The sequence below is a fragment of the Alnus glutinosa genome, chromosome 7 (assembly GCF_958979055.1).
Source record: "Alnus glutinosa chromosome 7, dhAlnGlut1.1, whole genome shotgun sequence".
NCBI lineage: Eukaryota > Viridiplantae > Streptophyta > Magnoliopsida > Fagales > Betulaceae > Alnus > Alnus glutinosa.
The window spans coordinates 5,613,290-5,633,584 of record NC_084892.1 but is presented as its reverse complement, the minus strand read 5'-3'; the positions used below and the strand labels follow the sequence as shown (position 1 = coordinate 5,633,584).

Sequence of the window (20,295 nt, the reverse complement as noted above, 5' to 3'; positions counted from 1 at the left end):
TTATTCGAATTTGATAAAATTTGGACACGTGAGTTTATTTATGAAATTTATTTGGTTAAATAAAAATTAAATTGTCCAATTACTTATTTATAATACGTTTGAGATTGTACTTTCATAAACAATAAGTGTAATTTTAAATAAAATCACAAAACATAAATCGTTTGAGAATTGCGTTTTTAAAAATTACAAAAACACAAAAAATTCGATTTTTCAAATTCCAAGTAAGATAATACTCTTTTAAAAACGCTAAATTTTAAAAGTTAATTTATGATTTTAAAAATTAAACTGTAATTTTGTCTACCTCTTAACTGCATTTTTAAAAATTACTTTTTTAAATTATATATTATAATATTATTCTTTTTTTAAATCGTAAACTCAAAAAAGCCCTCAGTATAAATCTCACGTCTCCACGTACCTGAATTCTCCAGGATTCTTATTTTATAACGACCGGATTCGGTGGAATTTTCAGAGAAAAATGTGGCTCTCTGACAGGTCTACACGCGCTTTTTTCGACAAACAGCAGACAGGTGTGCAAGAACCTCCACGTGGCCGCCTGCACTTTCAAACCAATCCAAATTACACAATTACCCTTTCACTCATCCTAGCCGTTACACCCTTTTTTACCCCCAACTGCCCCAATTCCGCCTTCGTAATGGCCAGATCACCATCAGGACGTATCCGTAAATTCAAACACCTCCACACTTCTCCTCAGTCCTCAGTCCTCCCCACTCTCTAACTGTAGTTTTCCCCTCCACAGTCACTCAAAAAAACAATTCGAGGCAAAACCAAATCCAGACACTCAGATAAACACACTATACTCTTTCTGTTGCTCAGTTTCTGATTTTCTCTCTCCTAGGGTTAGGGTTAGGGTTTGGATTCAGCTATGGCTTCGTCTTCCTCTGATCCTGGTTTGAAATCGGAAGCCTGCGGTGGGGGCGGCGGTGGGGAGACGTCGGAGGCGGTGATAGCGAACGATCAGCTATTACTGTACAGAGGACTGAAGAAAGCGAAGAAGGAGAGAGGATGTACGGCCAAGGAGCGCATCAGCAAAATGCCTCCCTGCGCCGCCGGAAAACGCAGCTCCATCTACCGTGGAGTCACCAGGTACTGATCCGGCTCTCAATATTTTTATTTTCCGTTGAAATATTTTTGGTTCCTCAGAAAATTCACACGAATCGGAGTTTATTCAAGCGTGGAATTCGCTTGCTGTTTTGAATTTTGACTCGTCTTCGTTGTTTCCAATGTTGATGGAACAAAAGGCATAGATGGACTGGTCGTTATGAGGCTCACCTTTGGGACAAAAGTACCTGGAACCAGAATCAGAATAAGAAGGGAAAACAAGGTCTCTCTCGCCCTCTTCATGAATATCTAACGACTAACATTTTACCCATAGGTTTATCTGTGTTGCTGACTCCATTTTTCGTTTCTTGCATGGGATGGTTGCTACACAAATCTTTATTCCAGTTTACTTGGGTGAGTCAGTGGCTTTAACGTATATTTTCCTATATTTTTCATTCTTTCTTCTTTTGTGGGTAAACTTGCTAATGACTTTGTTATCTCATATTGCAACTAATATTTCAAGGACGTTTGTGTAACAGGAGCATATGATGATGAGGAAGCTGCAGCTAGAGCTTATGATCTTGCTGCCTTAAAATATTGGGGCCCTGGCACACTCATTAATTTTCCAGTTAGTTAACCACTTTTCAAGACAAAAATAAGCGTCTATGTTCAATCTGTTTGTACTTCTTGTCCTTCTCTTATCATTCAAGAATGGTTTCCTTTTCTTGATTTCTCTTTAATTTAGGTCTCATGAACTTCTTTTGATCACTAGTTCTGATTTTTAATTAACCCCATTAACTTGATACTGATTTTTATAACTTGGATCTTTTTGTATAAATATAGTAGTTAAAGAAAAAAGGTGTTTTCTTTTATTCCTTATTTGGCTCATATATAGGATGCTTCCCATTTCCAATTTTATATTACTATCTGCATGACTTGGGATGTGTGTGCTGCAGGTTACTGATTATACAAGGGATCTAGAAGAGATGCAAAATGTCTCCAGAGAAGAATACCTTGCATCCCTGCGGAGGTGTGATTTACTTTGTAAATTTATTTTGTTTTAACTGAATTTGCAGTGTCCCTTATATTTCATACTGTCTGCAGAAAGAGCAGTGGTTTCTCAAGAGGAATTTCTAAATATCGTGGGCTTTCCAGGTAATTACATGCATGCGAAATATATAATATTTACTGCCATAGTCTAAGTTAGGAAGTCATTTTTTTCCCAAGGAATGCTGGTTTGGAAAATATTAAGCAATTATTGTGGATATCACTCTCTAACGGTTTCTTACCTACTAGGGAGTTTTAGGTACCTAAAGTTTTTTTTTTTATTTATGTGTTCCAACTGATTTTCAGTTCAGGAAGAAACTACCTGAGATCAATATATCATCAAACCTGAGAAAATAGTAACGTATTTATAAGAAAGAAAGTTGGTAACATATGTTATACACTTCCTGCTGAATACTTCACTACAATTTGATTAAGAAGAAAGAATTTCTTTAATGATCTTCTCTGAATTCTATATATCTTTTCATTTGTGAGAACTAATAAATTAGTGTAATATTCCCTGAAAAATGTTGATAGAGTTATGATTAATTGTCTGCACGCTACCTGGTGCAGAACGACTAAATCACTAGTTCTTTTATAGTGTTTTTCCTTTCCAGTTGGTAGATGCTTGAAGTACTTAATGTTTCTTTGATTTGATCATTATTGATCTTATGATTTTGCTTTCTACTCCATACCTGGTGTTATCACAAAGCAGTCGATGGGAACCATTTGGTTGTATGGCTGGATCTGACTACTTCAACAGTATGCATTATAGTAAGTTCTGATGAATTTTATGTTCAAGCAACTTTTTTTATGAGAGTTCCATAAATTCACCTAATAACTGAGTACACCTTCTTTTGCGTAGAAATTAGCAAATATAAGCTTCTGATTTTTTTTTTATTTCTTCCATTTGTGCTTGCTCCTGAAGCAGTAACAACTATATTACTGGTGTGTCTTATTTAAAGGTACAGGCGATGATCCAGCAGCAGAAAGTGAATATTTCGCCAGTTTCTGCGGTGAAAGAAGGATTGACTTGACAAGTTATATCAAGTGGTGGGGGGCCAATAAAACTCGTCAGGCATACACTGGGTCAAAATCATCGGAAGAAACAAAGCATGCCGGAGATATTGGTGTCGAACTGAAAACACTGGAATGGGAAGTTCAGCCTACCGAACCATACCAGATGCCACGTTTGGGTGTGCCCAATGAAGGAAGAAAGCATAAAGGTTCTACCGGCTCTGCCTTGAACATCTTGTCACGGTCAGCTGCCTACAAGAGTTTGCAAGAGAAAGCATCAAAAAAGCAAGAAAACAGCGTTGATAATGATGAGAATGAAGACAAAAATACCATCAACAAGATGGACTATGGCAAGGCAGTTGAGAAATCCACAAGTGATGTTGGAACCGGGAGAGTTGGAGTTGGACTAGGAATGAGTGGGGGATTGTCTCTTCAGAGAAATGTCTACCCATTGACTCCTTTCTTATCTGCACCACTTTTGACCAGCTACAATACTGTTGATCCCTTAGTAGATCCTATTCTCTGGACGTCTCTTGTTCCTGTTCTTCCGACTGGACTTTCTCGTACAGCCGAGGTTGGTATATTTCTTATGAGAGCTTGTTTTCTTAAGAACTGAAGAAAATGACAATGATTCGTCCCCAAAGAAAAAAAAAAAAGAAAAAAAAAAAAAGAAAAAAAGAAAAGAAAAGAAAAAAAAGAGACACTTCTAAAAGCTATGGAGATTGTTACTTTAAAATTCTTATTATACATCATTCCCAAAAATATCTAACAAGTGAGATTGATGCTAATAGTAAAATTTGGTAGGAGATGAGTTTGTGCATCTCTTTTATACCACATGTGACTAATTATTATTAAACAACATTAAGAAATTGACCCTAACACCTTGTGCATTTAAAACTTTATCTAACAATAATGCGATGGCAGGGACAATAACTGATCCATGAGTTATTTGAAAACAATTGTAATATTACCCCTCCAGTCCCAGGTGATTATTAATGGTAAGATGGCGTCAGGGAGATCCCTTCCCTAATGCATTTCCTATACCCCCCATACACCCCTAAAAAAGCTTGAAACGTTGCATGCAGGTTACAAAGACTGAGACCAGTTCAACTTACACTCTCTTTCATGCGGAGGAATAACAACACATTTCCTTTGTATCTAAATTTTGGTGAGAGGCGGAAATCGGATTTGACTTCTTCTATCTGGAAGGGTTTAGCGATGCACTGTGTAGCAAACATCTCAGGAAGAGTATGAAGAGCTCAGAGTATGGAGAACTTAGTTTATCTTAAGAATGAGGATTTTTACGTACTGTTTGCAGGCTTATTTCTACAAAAGAACTAGGGATATAGAAAGGAAATATAATATATGTCTTCATGTTCATAATAACGGAGAAATTGAATAGGGAAATTTTCAGGCTTTCTTGAATATTTTTGTACAGAAATCAGAGGACCTAGTTGTAACATGCACAAATTAGAGTATCTGCAGATGTTGATGTCTTATTTTCTTATTAGTAACATCTCAAATGCACTTGGCTTAGTTTGTTTGCAGTTATTCTTTCTTTTCTGCCATATAGTAAACACTTGAGTATCTGAGATGATAGATGATAGCTTAATTTCTGGTTAATAAGTCAGAAAATTATGTTTGTATTGATCTCCTTGTTACCTAACCTTATGGTTTCCATGTGAATGATGCATACACACTGACCTATATTTTCAGATTAATGCATTTTAGTCTATTACTGCACTTATATCTTCTTGGGAAAACTTCATTTATAACCCTTGATCTTTTCTCACTTTTGCAATCAAATACTTGAACTTTAAAAAGTGTTAATTTAGGATATCCAACTTTTAATTTTTTTCAATTTTAGCCCTCCGTTAGAATTTTCTGTTAAATCCTATCAAAATTCTTAAAATAGTCTTGTGAATTTTATTATTTTTAAACAATTATTAAAAATTTCAAAGATTCAGGCATACTTCACAAGGGGTTACACAATTGCTCCACCAGTTTTTGAAGGGAAAAACTCGCTCTCCAAAAAACTTGATTGGACCTTGAGAGAGCCAAACCAACTAATTTTTCTATCTTTCTCAAATTGGAAATAGACACCCCTATTCCGACTTTCTCGGAAATTAATAAAAAACCTTCCGACATCCTATATATGTCGTGCCGGCGGGTTTTTGTACACCCCCAAGCTCAAGCATGCAAACCTTAAAAAGAGTCCGCTAATGAGTTTTATTATCAATCCGATGGCTGTGGAAAAAAATAATAATAAAAACAGCAATTCAAGTGATGTATTTGGAGGCATGTCAAGTTGGATCATTACCATAGGATATTCTATTTTTATAAATTATTCTTGGTACAAACAAGCTCACAATAGATTTGGAGTTTTATGCAGATCAGCCTAGAAGAACCCAGTACTCACTGCACAATCATATAGGAATTATAGGTGGCTCACTTCAAACAGATGGCCTCATGGATGCCCATGGGCCAAGGCATCTCAATGGAAGTTGAACTTGGTGATGACAAATACAGTGCAAAACAAGCTTCAAGAAGTCCAAAGGAGAACCATCTCCAAACCGGAAAATGTTTGGTTACTACTACTTTTCTAGTAAAATTCTCTTACAAACTCTCGAGGCAGTCTACATGACACAACATAACATGGGTGAAGAAAAATTAAATAACAAAATTTGACAGATAAATTTAATTGTTTAATTATTAACATAGTCATTATCATATCAGTATATAAGAAACATACAATTAAAACTCCTCCAAACCACATATATCTACATTATGGCCTAACACTAACTTGTTGGAAGTAGTTAACCTCAACCTTCCCATTTGTTTGTTTGTTAGAATATTAATTAAATAATAAAATCAATCATTTTTTTTATAAACTTAAACTTTAAGGACGAAATGTGATTTAACATTCATTTCTTACCCGCTTAAACTTTTAAGATAAGTCATTTAATTAACGAGTTGATTCAAACTTTCTCTTAATAAGTTTAATAACTAAGATCCAATACATGAAATATTTAAACGAAATAAGAGATGAATTATGGAAACAATGATCGAACTCAAAACCTCTACTCTAATACCATGTTAAATTGTCAATTATCTCAAAAATTTAAACTGATAAAAAATTAATTAATTGAATTATTAAATTAATATTCTAACATTATTTTCTATCGTGCATTTATAGGCTAACTTGATTTTGAATTCATTAAGAAAATACAAATAAGAAGAAAAAGTAAACTTGCTTTTGGACTAGTTTACATAAAACACTGAAGATAACATGCTATATGGACATGCCCAGCGGCCAGGGATGCATGGGGTTGTCAAGCTTCTTGTTTTAATAAATACTCCTATATGGGCGACACTTTCCAGGGTCTTTTCGTATACTCCATGGAGAGATCATCACCGGGTGAACTTGACTTGATGTCTGTGGTGGCTCGTCGAATTTGGTTGCGCCGAAATACCTCAGATGACTTTACACGTTGTAACTCTAAGGAAGAGGATTCTGCTGCGCAAGGACCAAATTTTCAACAACAATCCAGACCTACGAATGGGTTAGTGAAGGTAAATTGGGATGCATCCCTTAATGTGGAAAGAGGGTGGATTGGTTTGGGTGTAATAGCACGAGATAGTGAAGGCTTTTGCTTGGGGGCATGCAGTGTCACTAAGCAAGAGCAGGTTGATCCAAAAATGGCAGAGACAATTGCAGCAATGCAAGCTATTATTTTTAGCAAGGAAGCGGGTTTTATGGAAGTTATTTTTGAAATGGATGCAGCTCAAGTTGTGAAGGAAATAAAGACGAGGCTACCCTTTCTCGCAAAAAATGGGCATTTCATCGAGAGTATTCACCAATAAATAAGTAATTTTCGCTATGTGAATTTTTAAGCAATTCCACGAGAGTGTAACTCAGCCGCTCACACTTTAGCCAATGAGGCTTCTCAGAATTTTATTGACAGTTATTGGTTGGAAGAAACTCCTAGGAGTATTAGTAACATTGTATTTAGGGAAGCTTCTGCTCCCTAGATCCTATTTTTGGGATCATTTTGATGTAACGTTTAGTATTGCAATTAAAGGAGATTTTTTCTGTTCAAACAAAAAAAAAAAAAAAATAGTTATGGCATTAAAAGAAAGAGCCCAATGGGCCAAGTTGGGTGCAGCAAAATTGAAAATTTATGGGCTTTTCTAACCACGCAGTTACCATGAGATCTTTTTCATTCTAAATGAATTGGAGATCAACCATTTCATGGTTTGAATTAAATTTTACAACATCAACATTAGACGATGTAAATGTTATCATGTCATTTGCAATTTTGAAATAATGTAGTATATTCCATTAAATGCAGTGAAATATAATATAGATCATAAAATAGAAATGGAGAGGATCCTATTCCATATCAGGATAGTGATTGGCAGTGGACGTTTTTGCCCTCCACTTTTAATTAAAAAAACAATTTTTTCATCAAAAAGTGACATCAGACATCACTTTTTGATAAAAAAAAATTGCTTTTTTATTCAAAAAGCCGGTTGGGAGACGGTAAAACATCCCCCAACCATCACTACCCTCCATATCAATGGCTCTGCCACCTTCATCAACATATGAATGTGATAGTAGTAAATCTAAATCTTCTATCCTTGAAATTGATATTTCTCAATGTTTATGGGCCTTTTTGGTAAGTAATTATGTTGTGGAATATTTACGTGTTCATTGTGTTGTATAATAAGAAGTGATTGATGTGATATAAAATTTGGGAATGTTTTATAAAAAAGTAAAAAAAAAAAATAATAAAAAAAAAAAAAAAAAAAAAAAAAATTGTTTTGTAGTGAGTTTTTTTATTTAAATAGTAATAAAATATGATTGATGTGATATAAAAAGTATAACAAAGTTAGAATGTTTTTTATTTGATTTTTTTAGGAGAAGTGAAAAGAAAAAAATGGGAGAGTTGGGAATAGTTGTCAAACAAGCCCATATGTCATTGGAATCACAACTGCCTATAAAGCTACATGGTTATGTTTCTTTGTATTTTTATTTTCTGTATTTAATATAAAGATATTAACAAACAACTCAAAAGCAAAAAATGCTCTTTAAACTACAAAAATAATTTTTTCACATTTATGTCACGTTTAAACACCCTAGAAAAATACTAACAAACATACCTTGTATCAAAGACTAACATGCATAACTCACTATCAAAATACGACTTGGGAGAGGAGGGATATCCATGCTTTATAAACTTCGCAAGTCAGGAAGAATTCCGGCAATATGGGACTCTTTGATATGCCCCTCTCGTGTGGCATTATGGTCGAACGGATGGACAACAACAAGAGAAATCGTCCAACAATCCAATGAACATGGCTCTCAAACCATTCAAAGACCAATAAGTCTAACTCAGCCTCAAAAAAGGTCTTGAGAGAGGAGGGATGTACAATTGCCCATGACTTATAAACTTTGCAAATGAGAAAAATCCTGACAATATGAGACTCTTTGATACCTTGTGCTCGTAAACAAACTTTTCACTAATTGACACATTTCTCCCATTATACCAGACAATCCATAATTGGACCCTCAAACTTCTACTAAATTGTACGTAATAGCTACCTAACCACATTCCTTGTGCAATTCATCAGTCCACGTTGCATCTTTATTTTGTTTGTCCAACAAATAATCAACACCTACGACTCTAACAAACATTCAAGCTGACTAAACCATCAAAAACAAGAGAATGGTTGTTTTTTTTTTTTGAGAGTAAGAGAATGGTTGTTTAACCCTAACTCATTTCATGGATTTAGGTTGCATTTTTCCTATATTTTACATAATTAGGGTAATGATAGAAAATACATTTTTATTGTACAACTATCTTATAATGCTGAACAATAATAGTTTTAACCAAATTTTGAATCCAATCATTGTTTTTAAAAAATAATAATAAATAAATCAAATGGTTTATTAAGATTGACACATAAACATTATAGAACAAAAAAATATGGTATATAGCATTTTTCTTTACATAATAATATAGGCCTCCTTCATTCTTCAATAATATCTCTGAAAACAATTTTTTTTTTTAAAATAAACAATAAAAAAAAAAAAAAAAAAAAAAAAAAAAAACAAAATCATATGCATCATAATAGTCTAAATTTTGAATACAAAATCATATGGCAATTATGAGATATAAACTAACCCATCAAATCAGCGTTGTGGTAGGTTATCATTTTAATAATACTCTTGCTTGTCCCTCAACAATGATGTGATAAAAGTAGAAGATTAAAGAGGTTGATTTGGTATATTTTCCATAAGATAAATCATAATCGATTAGACATGTAGCGAATTTAAGGCCCACTGTCATAACTCATAAGACGAGATCCTCCACTAATTACTGCCTAAAAAAAAAAAAACTTTAATTTCATATAAAGATGAGTTTCTGCTAAAATCAAACTTGTGGCAAATATATTATATATTTAAGATATCGCATAAATTTTTTCTCCAAATTAGACTGGAATAAATGTGATATGTTATTTGCACAATTTTTACACATCAGCATTATTGTGTAACTAACATATCTCATAATAAATTACTCTAGGATAATTATTAAACTAACACCTATTCTTAAGTATATAGTTCTTACATGTATTTTTAATAATATAAACAGAACATTTAATTCTCACAGGCTCACATACATTATTAAAAATACACGTGAGAATTAGATGCTCTAAAAATATGTCAATTTATAATAAATTGTGTTGAAATAAATTTGAAAGAAAACTTTAAGACAAGGTTATTAAGCATTTATATTTATATATAAAAGGTTGCAAAAGTATATATATTTGGATTTTATGGAGAGAAAAAAAATAACAATAGAGATAGGTGGGATGATTGTGAACTATTTCTTCCATTGGGAATATATTCTCTTTTGGGCTTCCAAAACCAAAGTTCCACAAGAACTTTGCGCTCCGCGCGTGTATGCCACGTTTGCGCTCCACACTTCCCCCCTCGACCGAGTTCGGTGTTTCTGGGCCACGCCAGCAAATCCGGCTGATGAGAGGCCTCTCCTTGGCGGTGCGTGTTCCCCACGCGCCGTCATGGACGGCTCCCACCCCGCCTTCCTCTGGACTGCTACTGTTTATTTTATTGTTTTTGTATTACTTTTTTTTGGGCTTACTTGTTGTACCCCTCTCCCCCTGTTTACCCATGTTTTAGTGTTTGGGTCCTTGTGACTCAATACACTTGTGAAATCATCTTTAATGGTGACTCCGACTTTGTGGCATCCGTGCCTCGAGTCAAAGGGCCCGTATCTTCGGAAGCATTACCCCCGCGTACTTACGTTCTTAGTTTAATATTTGGGTTGCCCATACCCTGTTGTATTTGTATTTTTTATTTTTCCTTGTAATTGGTTACTGATGTACTCATAAAAAAAAAAAATCCACCATCATCTCTGTCCTTTTTTTTTTTTTTTTTTTACCTCTCAACAAAAACCAAGAAAAAAAAAAAAAAAAAAAAAAAGAGCCTGATCATCAGTGTGGGCTCCTCCACTAAAGAGGCCTTTTTATTCCTTTGGTCCCACCAAACATTGTTGCGTGTTAAACGAAAAACATCTCCATACGAACCGCCAGATCAATCTTATTGGGCTAGAGGCCTGGCCCACTGCGAAACTTCCTTTTTCAAAATCAAGCCATTTTTTTTTTCTTTTCTAATCTGAACATCAAGCCCGTTTATTCTTACAAATATGTAGCTGCTATAAGACCAAAATAAATGATAAATTTAAATTCAGTCTATTAAATTGATATTTGTTTATAAATTTTTTTTTTTTTTTAATAAAATTAAGAGAGTATAAAAAATTACTTGTTTGAAAGACAAGTGTTAATTTAATAAATTAAATTGAAAACATTTACTTGGACCAAATTGGAGGAAAACATTATCCCAAATAAGAATGAAAAAAAAAATATAAAAATGAAGGCGTGTGAGGTGAAGCTTAGGTCCTTAAGGCCTTACTTTTGTCTGCAACCTTATAAGCTGAAATATCATTTTCTTACATTTTTCCTGCAACATTTTCGGTTGGTGAGAATAATAGCTAATAACTCTTTATTAAAAGTCCATAAGGGAAAGGACAACTCGTGTGCCTTTTGCTCCATCTGTGATATTAATGAGATGATAAATTGTTTTGTGAACCTAAAACATCTCCTAGGCCAGTGGGATAACATGTGTTTTTTTTAGAAGCATTCTATAAAGTCAAAATTTTATAATTGTATTTATTTGTTTATTTTTTTTATGAGGGGATTGCTTATTTCTGCACGACATATATAAATATCAATATATGTTCCAAAGTACAGATAGGGCTGAACCTTGCCATTCCATGATGAACTAGCAAAACCTACTGTTCCTTGATTATGTTAATATTAATTTTGTTATTACTGCATCGATTTCCAGATATATAGCTGAATTATTTAGAACAATTTACCTTAAATGAATTATTTATTATTAGACACTCTTAATTTAGCACAAGTTTGTCTCCAAGTAGTCTAGCTAAGGCATTATATAAGGTCAAGTCAAGAAGGCAAGTAAACCTTGATCTGAACTTTTTGCATTGGGAAACATAGGTTGACTGGCATAGGGGAAGTATGTTAACCACTCAAGTCCTGACATTCGATTGACAGCGGTAACAAGTCAATAAAATGTAAGGAGCTCAAATTGTAATTCGACTATAGACCTTTTGAATAACAACATAGATGTGGCTAGCATTTTTTTTTAAGTCGTTACAAATGTTATGAGAGTGACATAGTAACACCATGTGGCACTGAGGCATTGCATGGTATAAGGTCTGACATGAACGTTTAAGATTTGAGTTGAAAAGATTGTGACAACTGAAAATTTTAGTTATACATTGGAGGTGGATTAAAGGTGTTCGTAAGTACTGTTGTAATGAGTCTCACCTTAGTTTCCTTATTAAATGAGACTTGACTTCATAAATGAATGTAAGGGAGACTGTGACACCCCTTAAACAACCCTAAAAAATGGTCTCATACTCGGACAATGAACTATCCACATTGAGTGAAGAATTATAAAAGTATTTATAGATGCTAAGTCCCACATTGGTTCTTTACTGGATAAGACTCTGATTTTTTAAGTGATTCTAAGGAACTCAAATTATAACTTGACTATTCATTTTAGAGTAATAACGTAGATGTAATTAGCGTTTTTTTTTTAGTCATTAGAAATGGTATTAGACCAACCCATTAACAACATATGGTGCTGAAACACTACATGTCATGGGCTTTATAAATGAAGACGTCAAGGATTTGAGTAGGGGAGATTGTGACACCACAAAAAATTAGTCTCACATTGGAAAGATGAATTGCTAACATTGGATGAGTGGCTTTTCAAAGTATTTATGGATGCTAAGTCTCATATTAATTCTTTACTATGTAACTGTAAGATTTGGATTTATAAGGAGTTTAATTATAATTTAATTAATTATTTTAGAATGACAGTGCAAATGTGACTAACATTTTTATGTTACTCCATCAAACCTATAGAAAGTGGTTTCTCAATTTTATTTTATTTTTAAATAAATATAAAAACAAGGGGGGGGGGGGGGGGGGGGGGGAAATGTTACATGTGTTCAAAATACTGAAAAATGAGTGTGTCTCAATAATAAACCCAAAACGAAAAATACAGTACAAAAATGTACAAACAAATAATAAGAAATTGATAAAAAATAATCAGGTCATCTCTGAAGGGCCGTATAAAGCAGTAACTAAAGCAAAGTTAAGAGGGATAGAACCCATTGACAAGCAACTAAAATGACAACCAAGTGGATGCCGTTGAAAGATGAGCACTAATAAATCCAGCAACGAATCTAAAAAAGAGAATAACCGATTTTCGGTAGCTAAATTCTCTGGAACAAGATCAAATCACACAAATAAAGGAGAGTACAACACAATTTGATTCTGAAACTGTTAATAGTGCCTACTTTAGTCTCATCTGTCGTGGGATCAACCGGAGAACTTTTGGCTGTCCACACATACCAAATAGAGTCTTGATGATATTTATATGAGAAATGATTAAAACACTCACACTACACAACAATGACACAACATCAAGGCATAATAGAGTGGGTTCCATACATGAACTCCACTCCATTGTGCCTTGATGTTGTACTATTGTTGTGTAGTGTGAGTGTAAGGATCACTCCCCTATTTATATATTGAGACACCAAAAATTTATTAGTTTGCACAAGTTTTGTTGTGGATGGATTTATTGTGGAGGCAATTTGCGCGAGGCTTCAAACGGGTTGACCGATCATGCTTAAGTGTCGGTACTCCTTTCTTTTTTTTTCAAATGTGTAATAGAATCTCCAGATGAATTTTGTTAAAGATGACAGGTGGAAGCTTGTTATTGGTCCGATATGAACTCGATCAAAAGCTTCAAAAGTGATTTATCGTGAGGGCAAAATTAGGGATAATGTTTAGTAATATTTCTACGCATGTTCCATCAGTTGTCTTATTCTGCCTTTAAAGTGACGGAAAAGGAAACAAGACGGTGCATTGCTTCCTCTGAAAGTTGCTTATTGATTACTTTTTAACTACATGTTTAATGCGCACACACAGAGAGAGAGAGAGAGAGAGAGAGATATTTATTTTTAATGCATCAAATTAGTTTTTAATTTTATTTTTTTTGCCATATTTAGAATACTATAAAGTCCTACAATAACGAGAATTCATATGGTACACAGAGGAAGAAGATCGATTTATTTTGATTTGATAGAGGAGATTAATTATTTACAAATTGCTACGTAATGGTGGAGCCATAAAATTATTACCGTGAGGGCCCAACTAAAATATGACAAACACAATTTAAAACATAAAATGAAGTAATTTATCACACAATTTATGTATCATAAAAGTTATATTTATAAAAATTTATAAATATGTGCCAAAATTAATATATTCATAATTGGTTGATGTTAGGATATTACAATTTTATCATAAAGTCATTCGTAAAAATGATGTGTCAATAGTGAAATAATTAAGCACAAAATTTGGCTTATTAATTTTTCTTAATATTTTACTAATTATGAATTACCACGCCCATTTGCAAATAACTTAGCAATTAAACCATCTAGCAATTTGTTTGCCATTAACATTAAGCACCTGAAATTTCAAATGGGACACAATTCCTTAATATCAAAAATATCTTACCGGATGCCTTGGAATATTCTATGCGGACCATGACGCAATAAACCAAAAACTACTACCGACCGGTCCGACCCGTTAGAAGCTTTGGGTGTGCTGGTGGGGGCTACCAAAATAGCATCAGGATTCGCAACCCATTTGATTTGGCTGGCTCTACTGCTTACACGTATAAAGCCTTTCCAGGTGCACTGAAACCTAATGCATTATTATTATTATTTTTTTTATATTAGATTAATGCATTATTATTTTTGAATAGCTTTCCTACAAGACGACGACAGGCGGTTGGAGTCATCGGTCATTGGAAGACAGGTACAAGCCGACACAGACTTTTTTTTGCAATTTATTTGCGCTTTAGGAATTATTAAAAATTAATCTGACTCCCAATTTCTTGTTTGCCTATTGCTTCTTTTTCTCATAGAGCGTCCGTACTCCATATTATACAGCATTATTTATTGGGATTTCTTGCAATTTTTCGGTCCAAATTCTTTTAGAGATGGAGGGTAAACTGGTAAAGGTCTCCTGGACCGGTAAGTTAGGCACTCCAAATTACCCCAAATATTTCCGGCCTTAAATTTTATAGAATTTGGACAAGAAAAATTGTCCAATTTCTTGTGAGGTTGCACACAAGAAATTTCCTATAAGAGGAACTTTTTTTTTTTTTTTTTTCCCTTCTAATTTCCTATGAGAGGACTTCTCCAAGAATGTCAATGGCCCAAGCCAATCTGATCTAGGCCAATATGACCAGCTAAATAGGTCGGCTAGTTGGTCGAGTCCAACTTGATATAAGTCGGCCGAACATAGCTTGATTAAAAAAAATATATGTATATAATATAAAAAAAGAAGCTGCGTCTACCATATCTCAATCATGGCCACTTAAATTATTGACATTCTGTTATTCTCGAAGAATGACAAATGTATGTCCAAAATAATGAAGGTCATGGAATCAAATTTTGTTAGTTTCATGAGTCTCACCCTCAACAAAAAATGTATGGGAGAACACTCTTAAAAAAAAAAAAGGAAACTAGGTCATTCGGAGGGACGTTCAATCTTAGTTAAACACTCTTCTTCTTCAACTCTTTTCCTTCTCCGTAGCAAATTATGATTTAAGCATCACAGTGACCTTAACAAGACACACCTTTAGCTTAATTTCCCTTATTTTTAGATGCTCTTGGTTGAAGATTTAGTGAACCATAAACTGGCTTTTCAATAGACAATAACAATCAAAAAACAAGATCAATCAATAGCGCAATGAACCCAATTTCACATTTTTCACACCAGATTCATAGCAAATGACACATCTATAGCTTTGCTATCAACTGGTCAGTGGTCAGCACTTTTAACTTGCGGATTCAATTCAATTTCAAAGTAACTCTCCTTGCTGCCACCACCTTCAAACCCAGTTTTGATACCTGTCTACAGTGGCCCATGGCTTCACCAACCTCGATCTTTTGCTTTGAACCTTCAGCTCCACCAAATTCGTTGTCAGTTATTACAGCAATTACCGTCAAAAACTCCTACTTATCTTCCATGGGACTCTTATTTCCTTTTATCCTTCCAAGAAGAGTTTAAAAAACACCCATGTAGTAAAAGTGCATTAAACGGATATAGATTTTCAGTAATTTTGTTATTTAAATTGGCAAGAGAGTTTTTATGGGACCCATTTATTTGACCGTGTAGGTGTATAGTTTCAATAGAGTCATATAAAATCTTGAGATTATTTTCCTTTAATGGCTTGATTATCTTTCATGTGGAGGTAGATTGAGTGGAGTCTTCCTATAATTTATCTTCCTAACAGTTATTTCACACTTGCTATCCGAATCGCTAACAATATGAATAATAAATTGCTAAAAATCCGAATTCGCGTAAGACATCAAATTGAGTAGAAGTGAGACGACGTTCCAATTCACAAATTTTTCATAAGATTTGTTAGATAACAAAGAGTAATTTTGTATGCATTACCAAGTACAAGATTGTGTTAATATAAGGGAAATTGAACATTTAATCTGTCCTTCATCAATTTTACCCCACTTTACTAGTTCAGACTGGAATCCCTTCAAATTTGTTGCTTGAATTGCACGGGTAGCTAGGCCTAACGCCTTTCTTTTTGTGGGACTACCCGAATTTTATGTAATTCGAGCAACAAACTTAAAAGAATCATCATCGTCTCAATACATAAGAATCAGGATTGACTACAATTTCCTAACTGAATTGTATGCAATTCGAGCAACAAATTTAAAGAATACTCATCGTCTCAATACGTAGAGATCGGGATTGACTGCAATTTCCTAATTGAATTGGCAATTGCAGTTAATCCGACAATTAAAAAGAGAGTGCTTTGATGAGATTCACCTGTCTGAACAAGTGAATCTTATCAAGTTTCTTTCATTAGCTGTAATTCATTCAACCAAATTGCAGCCAATCTTGTTCCAAGTTCCAACACATAGGCATTAACAAAAATAAAATAAAATCGTGTTCCTTCTCAATTCTCATTTAAAAAATGCTACTCTTAGTGTGACACTAAAAGTTACAATTGGATAAAATATTTAATAATAGTTCATTCAAATCTAATTATAATTTTTAGTGCCAAGTTAAAAAGTGTACACTTTAGAGTGAGGTGCATTGAATTTCTCTTCCCATTTTATCGCGTTCATCAAACATCTCTCCTCTCACGATATCCTCCTCCAACGGTCTGGCATTAAGTATTAAACGTATGAGTTTCATTCTCTTGCACCTATCCACTTTAATCTCGTATAAAATCTGTTTAGAAAACATACAAATTTATTTATTTTTTCCTTTTGGGCGGAATAATAAACAAACAAAAAATATTGGAGCGAATTAAATTAATTTAGGAATAATGATCTCATTCAGCAGTCTCAAAAGTCCAACCAAAGCGAATGTCTTGACCTGTTGCCACCTCGTCCTTTCCTCTCCCCCCACCTCCACCAACACCACCACCATGCTTTTTTGAAACTCTCTCTCTCTCTCTCTCTCTCTCTAAAGAACAAACTGCTTGTCTCTTTCTCTCTCTAGGATTTTGCGGAGATGGGAACTGGGCGGAGACAGTTGAAGGCCATGCTCCGCAAGAACTGGCTCCTCAAAATCCGTCATCCTTTCGTTACCTCTGCTGAGGTATCTTTCCTTTTTCGGTTGTGAATTTAAGTTGTTTCGTTAGTCTTAGTTGTTTTTAATTTCTGATTCTCTTGTTGTTTGTTTGACTATTATGCTTGATCATTAAGCAATTAAGAGCTTGTTTTTCTTTTCGAAGTTTTATTTGTTATGAGTTCACTGTGCAATTGAATGTTGTGTTTCAGTTCCTTATTTTTTGTTTCTCCGTTAATATATTGGATGACCATCTTGCTTTAGTGAGACTAATTTGTTGCGACTCTTTGCAGTTGAGTTTAGTATTTTTTTTTTAATGATGTTATTTAATTTCCTTTGGTGTGATAATTGATATTTGTAATGAAATTACTTCCCCCCCCGCCCCCCTTTTTGCTATAATGTGGCATTTTTTAAGGAGATATTGTATACGCTGACTTTGGTTTTTTTGCATTTGGAAATTTGGCACTGAAGGATCAATAAAACCCAATTAATCTGAAATTTTCATATAAATTGTCTGGCAGATATTGCTCCCTACGGTTGTAATGTTGTTGTTAATAGCAGTAAGGACGCAAGTCGATACGCAAATTCATCCAGCACAGCCGTGAGTCTTCATTAACCCTGCTTTTCTTGCATGCTAATGTTTCTTTATCCTCTCATATGCGTATATCTGTGTTACTCTGTTTGGTTGCTGAAAAAACTAGAAACAGGCACAAGAAAACAAAAATCTTGTTGGTAATTTTTTCATTTTAGAAGTTGAATAAAAAAGATATTTTAGCTTAACTAATGCTTTTATTGGGTATGGAACTATGGTCTTTGAATATGAAAAGTTTAGTAAATTATGACATTTGTTTGTAGCAACATATTCCTTGTAATTTTTGTAAATAATGAAAAGGAAAGGAAGAGACAAAATGGTTTTCATTGCTTGCAAGTCTTTAGTTTAACACTGGGCATGAAATTTATGGTTTTGTGAGAAATAACGGCACTATGGTTATATGGAACTGGACCAGGTATATCCGGAAAGATATGTTTGTGGAAGTGGGCAAAGGAGTATCTCCTAGTTTCCAACAAATTTTAGAATTGTTGTTGGCAAAGGAAGAGTATTTGGCTTTTGCACCAGATACAGAAGAGACGAGGACAATGATTAACTTAATCTCAATGAAATTTCCCTTGTTGAAGGTATCCATTTTGATGTATTAAGTGTATGTGTTTAAGTTTCATTGCTAGTCTCTTTTATCCTACAGGGGTATATCTAAGGTCCCCCTCACCCCTTCTTGAAAACCTTGTTTGTTTGAAACTCATACCCATATTTGTTTTTTTTTCCCCATATTTATGCATTGGTGTATGCATATATGTATATGTTCAATTCATCAAAAATATATGTATATGTTCAGGACATGCTTTTATATTTTCCTCAGCTATCTATGCTTTCAGTTCCTTTTCTCCACCATGGAGGTTATTTTACGGTATTAATTCTTCATAACCAATCAATTAAGGCATTTGCTATAGACTTGAAGTGGAATGGTTGAGCCAGTATAATGTGGTGCATTGAAGCAACCTTTGATTTTGTGTGAATTTAGTGTTAAAGTTTAATATGTTAACGCATAATGTGACTTTCATATGAGCAACGTATTGCTAAATACAGACAGTTGAAGGTCCCTACTATTGTGTCTTGATTTCCTCCTGTTTGCCTTGTCAACTTTAACATTCCATCTTCATTTCTGCTTTCTACAAATTTGCTGGCATAAAGCCCCCTTTTTGAGCAGAGTTGCTAGCTCTCAGTTGGGGCTTTAGGACTACAAATTAGTGATCCAATTTTATGGAAGAGGACCATGTCAATGTCATATCTTGGGTTGTGAGTTAAGTCTTCCAGTCCTTGGTTTTTCCAAAACACTAGTGGAGACATGATGGATTCTTCATGTGCTACACTGGCTTCTTTTAATCAGATTCCTAAATAAGACAAAGGCTCCCATTCCCCTCCCTTCTCCCCCAAAAAAGCTTCTTCCCCCATATGTGTTAATAAGCCATGTGAGTGAGATCTATTATTGAGCTTTTCTTGTATCATGAACCCACATGGAATACAGTTTTTGTATCACCTTCATTAACTTCCTTGATAAGGATTTTTTTTTTACCTCAAGCTAAATGAATTTCATTTCATATTTACAGCTAGTTACTAGAGTTTACAAAGATGAATTAGATCTGGAAACCTACATACGCTCGGATATCTACGGAACTTGTAATCAAGTCAAGTAAGTCATACCTTAATGGTATTTATATTTAGGCCATTTGTTGAAGATGGAGTTCTTTTGCTGTGTGTATATTGGGGCGCCTTGCGCTTTTAATGATATCTCCATTACTTATTAAAAAAAAAGTTCTTTGGTTGTGTGCCTCAATAGTGATCATAGAAAGTAATTTAAGGAAAAAAAAGGACGAAAAACTGATTTTTTTTTAATATTTAGTTATTTTTAATTTTTTTTTTTTTTTTTTCATTTGATGTAGGAAAGAGGATAACAAACTTGATTATTTAAAAGGCTTCAGTGTGTTGGTTCAATGTTGCATAAACTTGAAAAACTCTCCAAAACTCAATTTGTTTTGTCAACTATAATAAGTTCAACCATATGTTCAAGTTTAAATTTGTTTAAGTTCTCAATTCTTCTTTATATTTTGTAGTACGCGAACACTTAAAATGTTTTTATTGTGAATAGCCACGTTGGATGCTGACAATGTGGGCCTTGTTATGCATTGTTTATGATGTACTCAAATATCTTACAATATGCTTTTATTATCTTGAAAACACATTTAATTACTCATGACTTAGTTTTGTAGTTTGGAGTTATCCATTCTTTCTTAATTTGCTTTTTTCATTTATGGCCGTGGTTGTTT

General features: G+C 34.0%; 2 protein-coding genes across 3 annotated transcripts in view; both read left to right on the top strand.

Moving 5' to 3' along the window:
* Positions 1 to 704: 704 nt before the first annotated feature.
* Positions 705 to 4,656, top strand: LOC133874332 (AP2-like ethylene-responsive transcription factor At2g41710). 2 transcript variants are annotated; one of them, XR_009901244.1, is made up of 10 exons: positions 705 to 1,104; positions 1,260 to 1,342; positions 1,465 to 1,473; positions 1,599 to 1,687; positions 2,016 to 2,089; positions 2,164 to 2,214; positions 2,819 to 2,877; positions 3,069 to 3,694; positions 4,045 to 4,118; positions 4,206 to 4,656. XR_009901244.1 is itself a non-coding variant. In XM_062312226.1 (9 exons), exons 1-9 carry the CDS (start codon positions 884 to 886, stop codon positions 4,257 to 4,259), a joined length of 1,266 nt encoding a protein of 421 aa, XP_062168210.1. In that variant the 5' UTR covers positions 710 to 883; the 3' UTR covers positions 4,260 to 4,656. The 2 variants fall into 2 exon arrangements, 1 of the variants encoding a protein (XP_062168210.1); XM_062312226.1 differs by lacking the exon at positions 4,045 to 4,118 and having other exon boundaries at positions 710 to 1,104.
* A 12,554-nt stretch (positions 4,657 to 17,210) lies between these two features.
* The window catches only part of LOC133874091 (ABC transporter A family member 1), a 46,383-nt gene continuing 43,298 nt past the window's right edge, over positions 17,211 to 20,295 (top strand). Inside the window, exons 1-4 of the mRNA XM_062311922.1 lie at positions 17,211 to 17,445; positions 17,937 to 18,016; positions 18,423 to 18,591; positions 19,579 to 19,661. Of these exons, the coding sequence (XP_062167906.1) occupies positions 17,359 to 17,445; positions 17,937 to 18,016; positions 18,423 to 18,591; positions 19,579 to 19,661 (419 nt within the window). The 5' untranslated portion in view covers positions 17,211 to 17,358. The remainder of the gene's footprint in view (positions 17,446 to 17,936; positions 18,017 to 18,422; positions 18,592 to 19,578; positions 19,662 to 20,295) is intronic.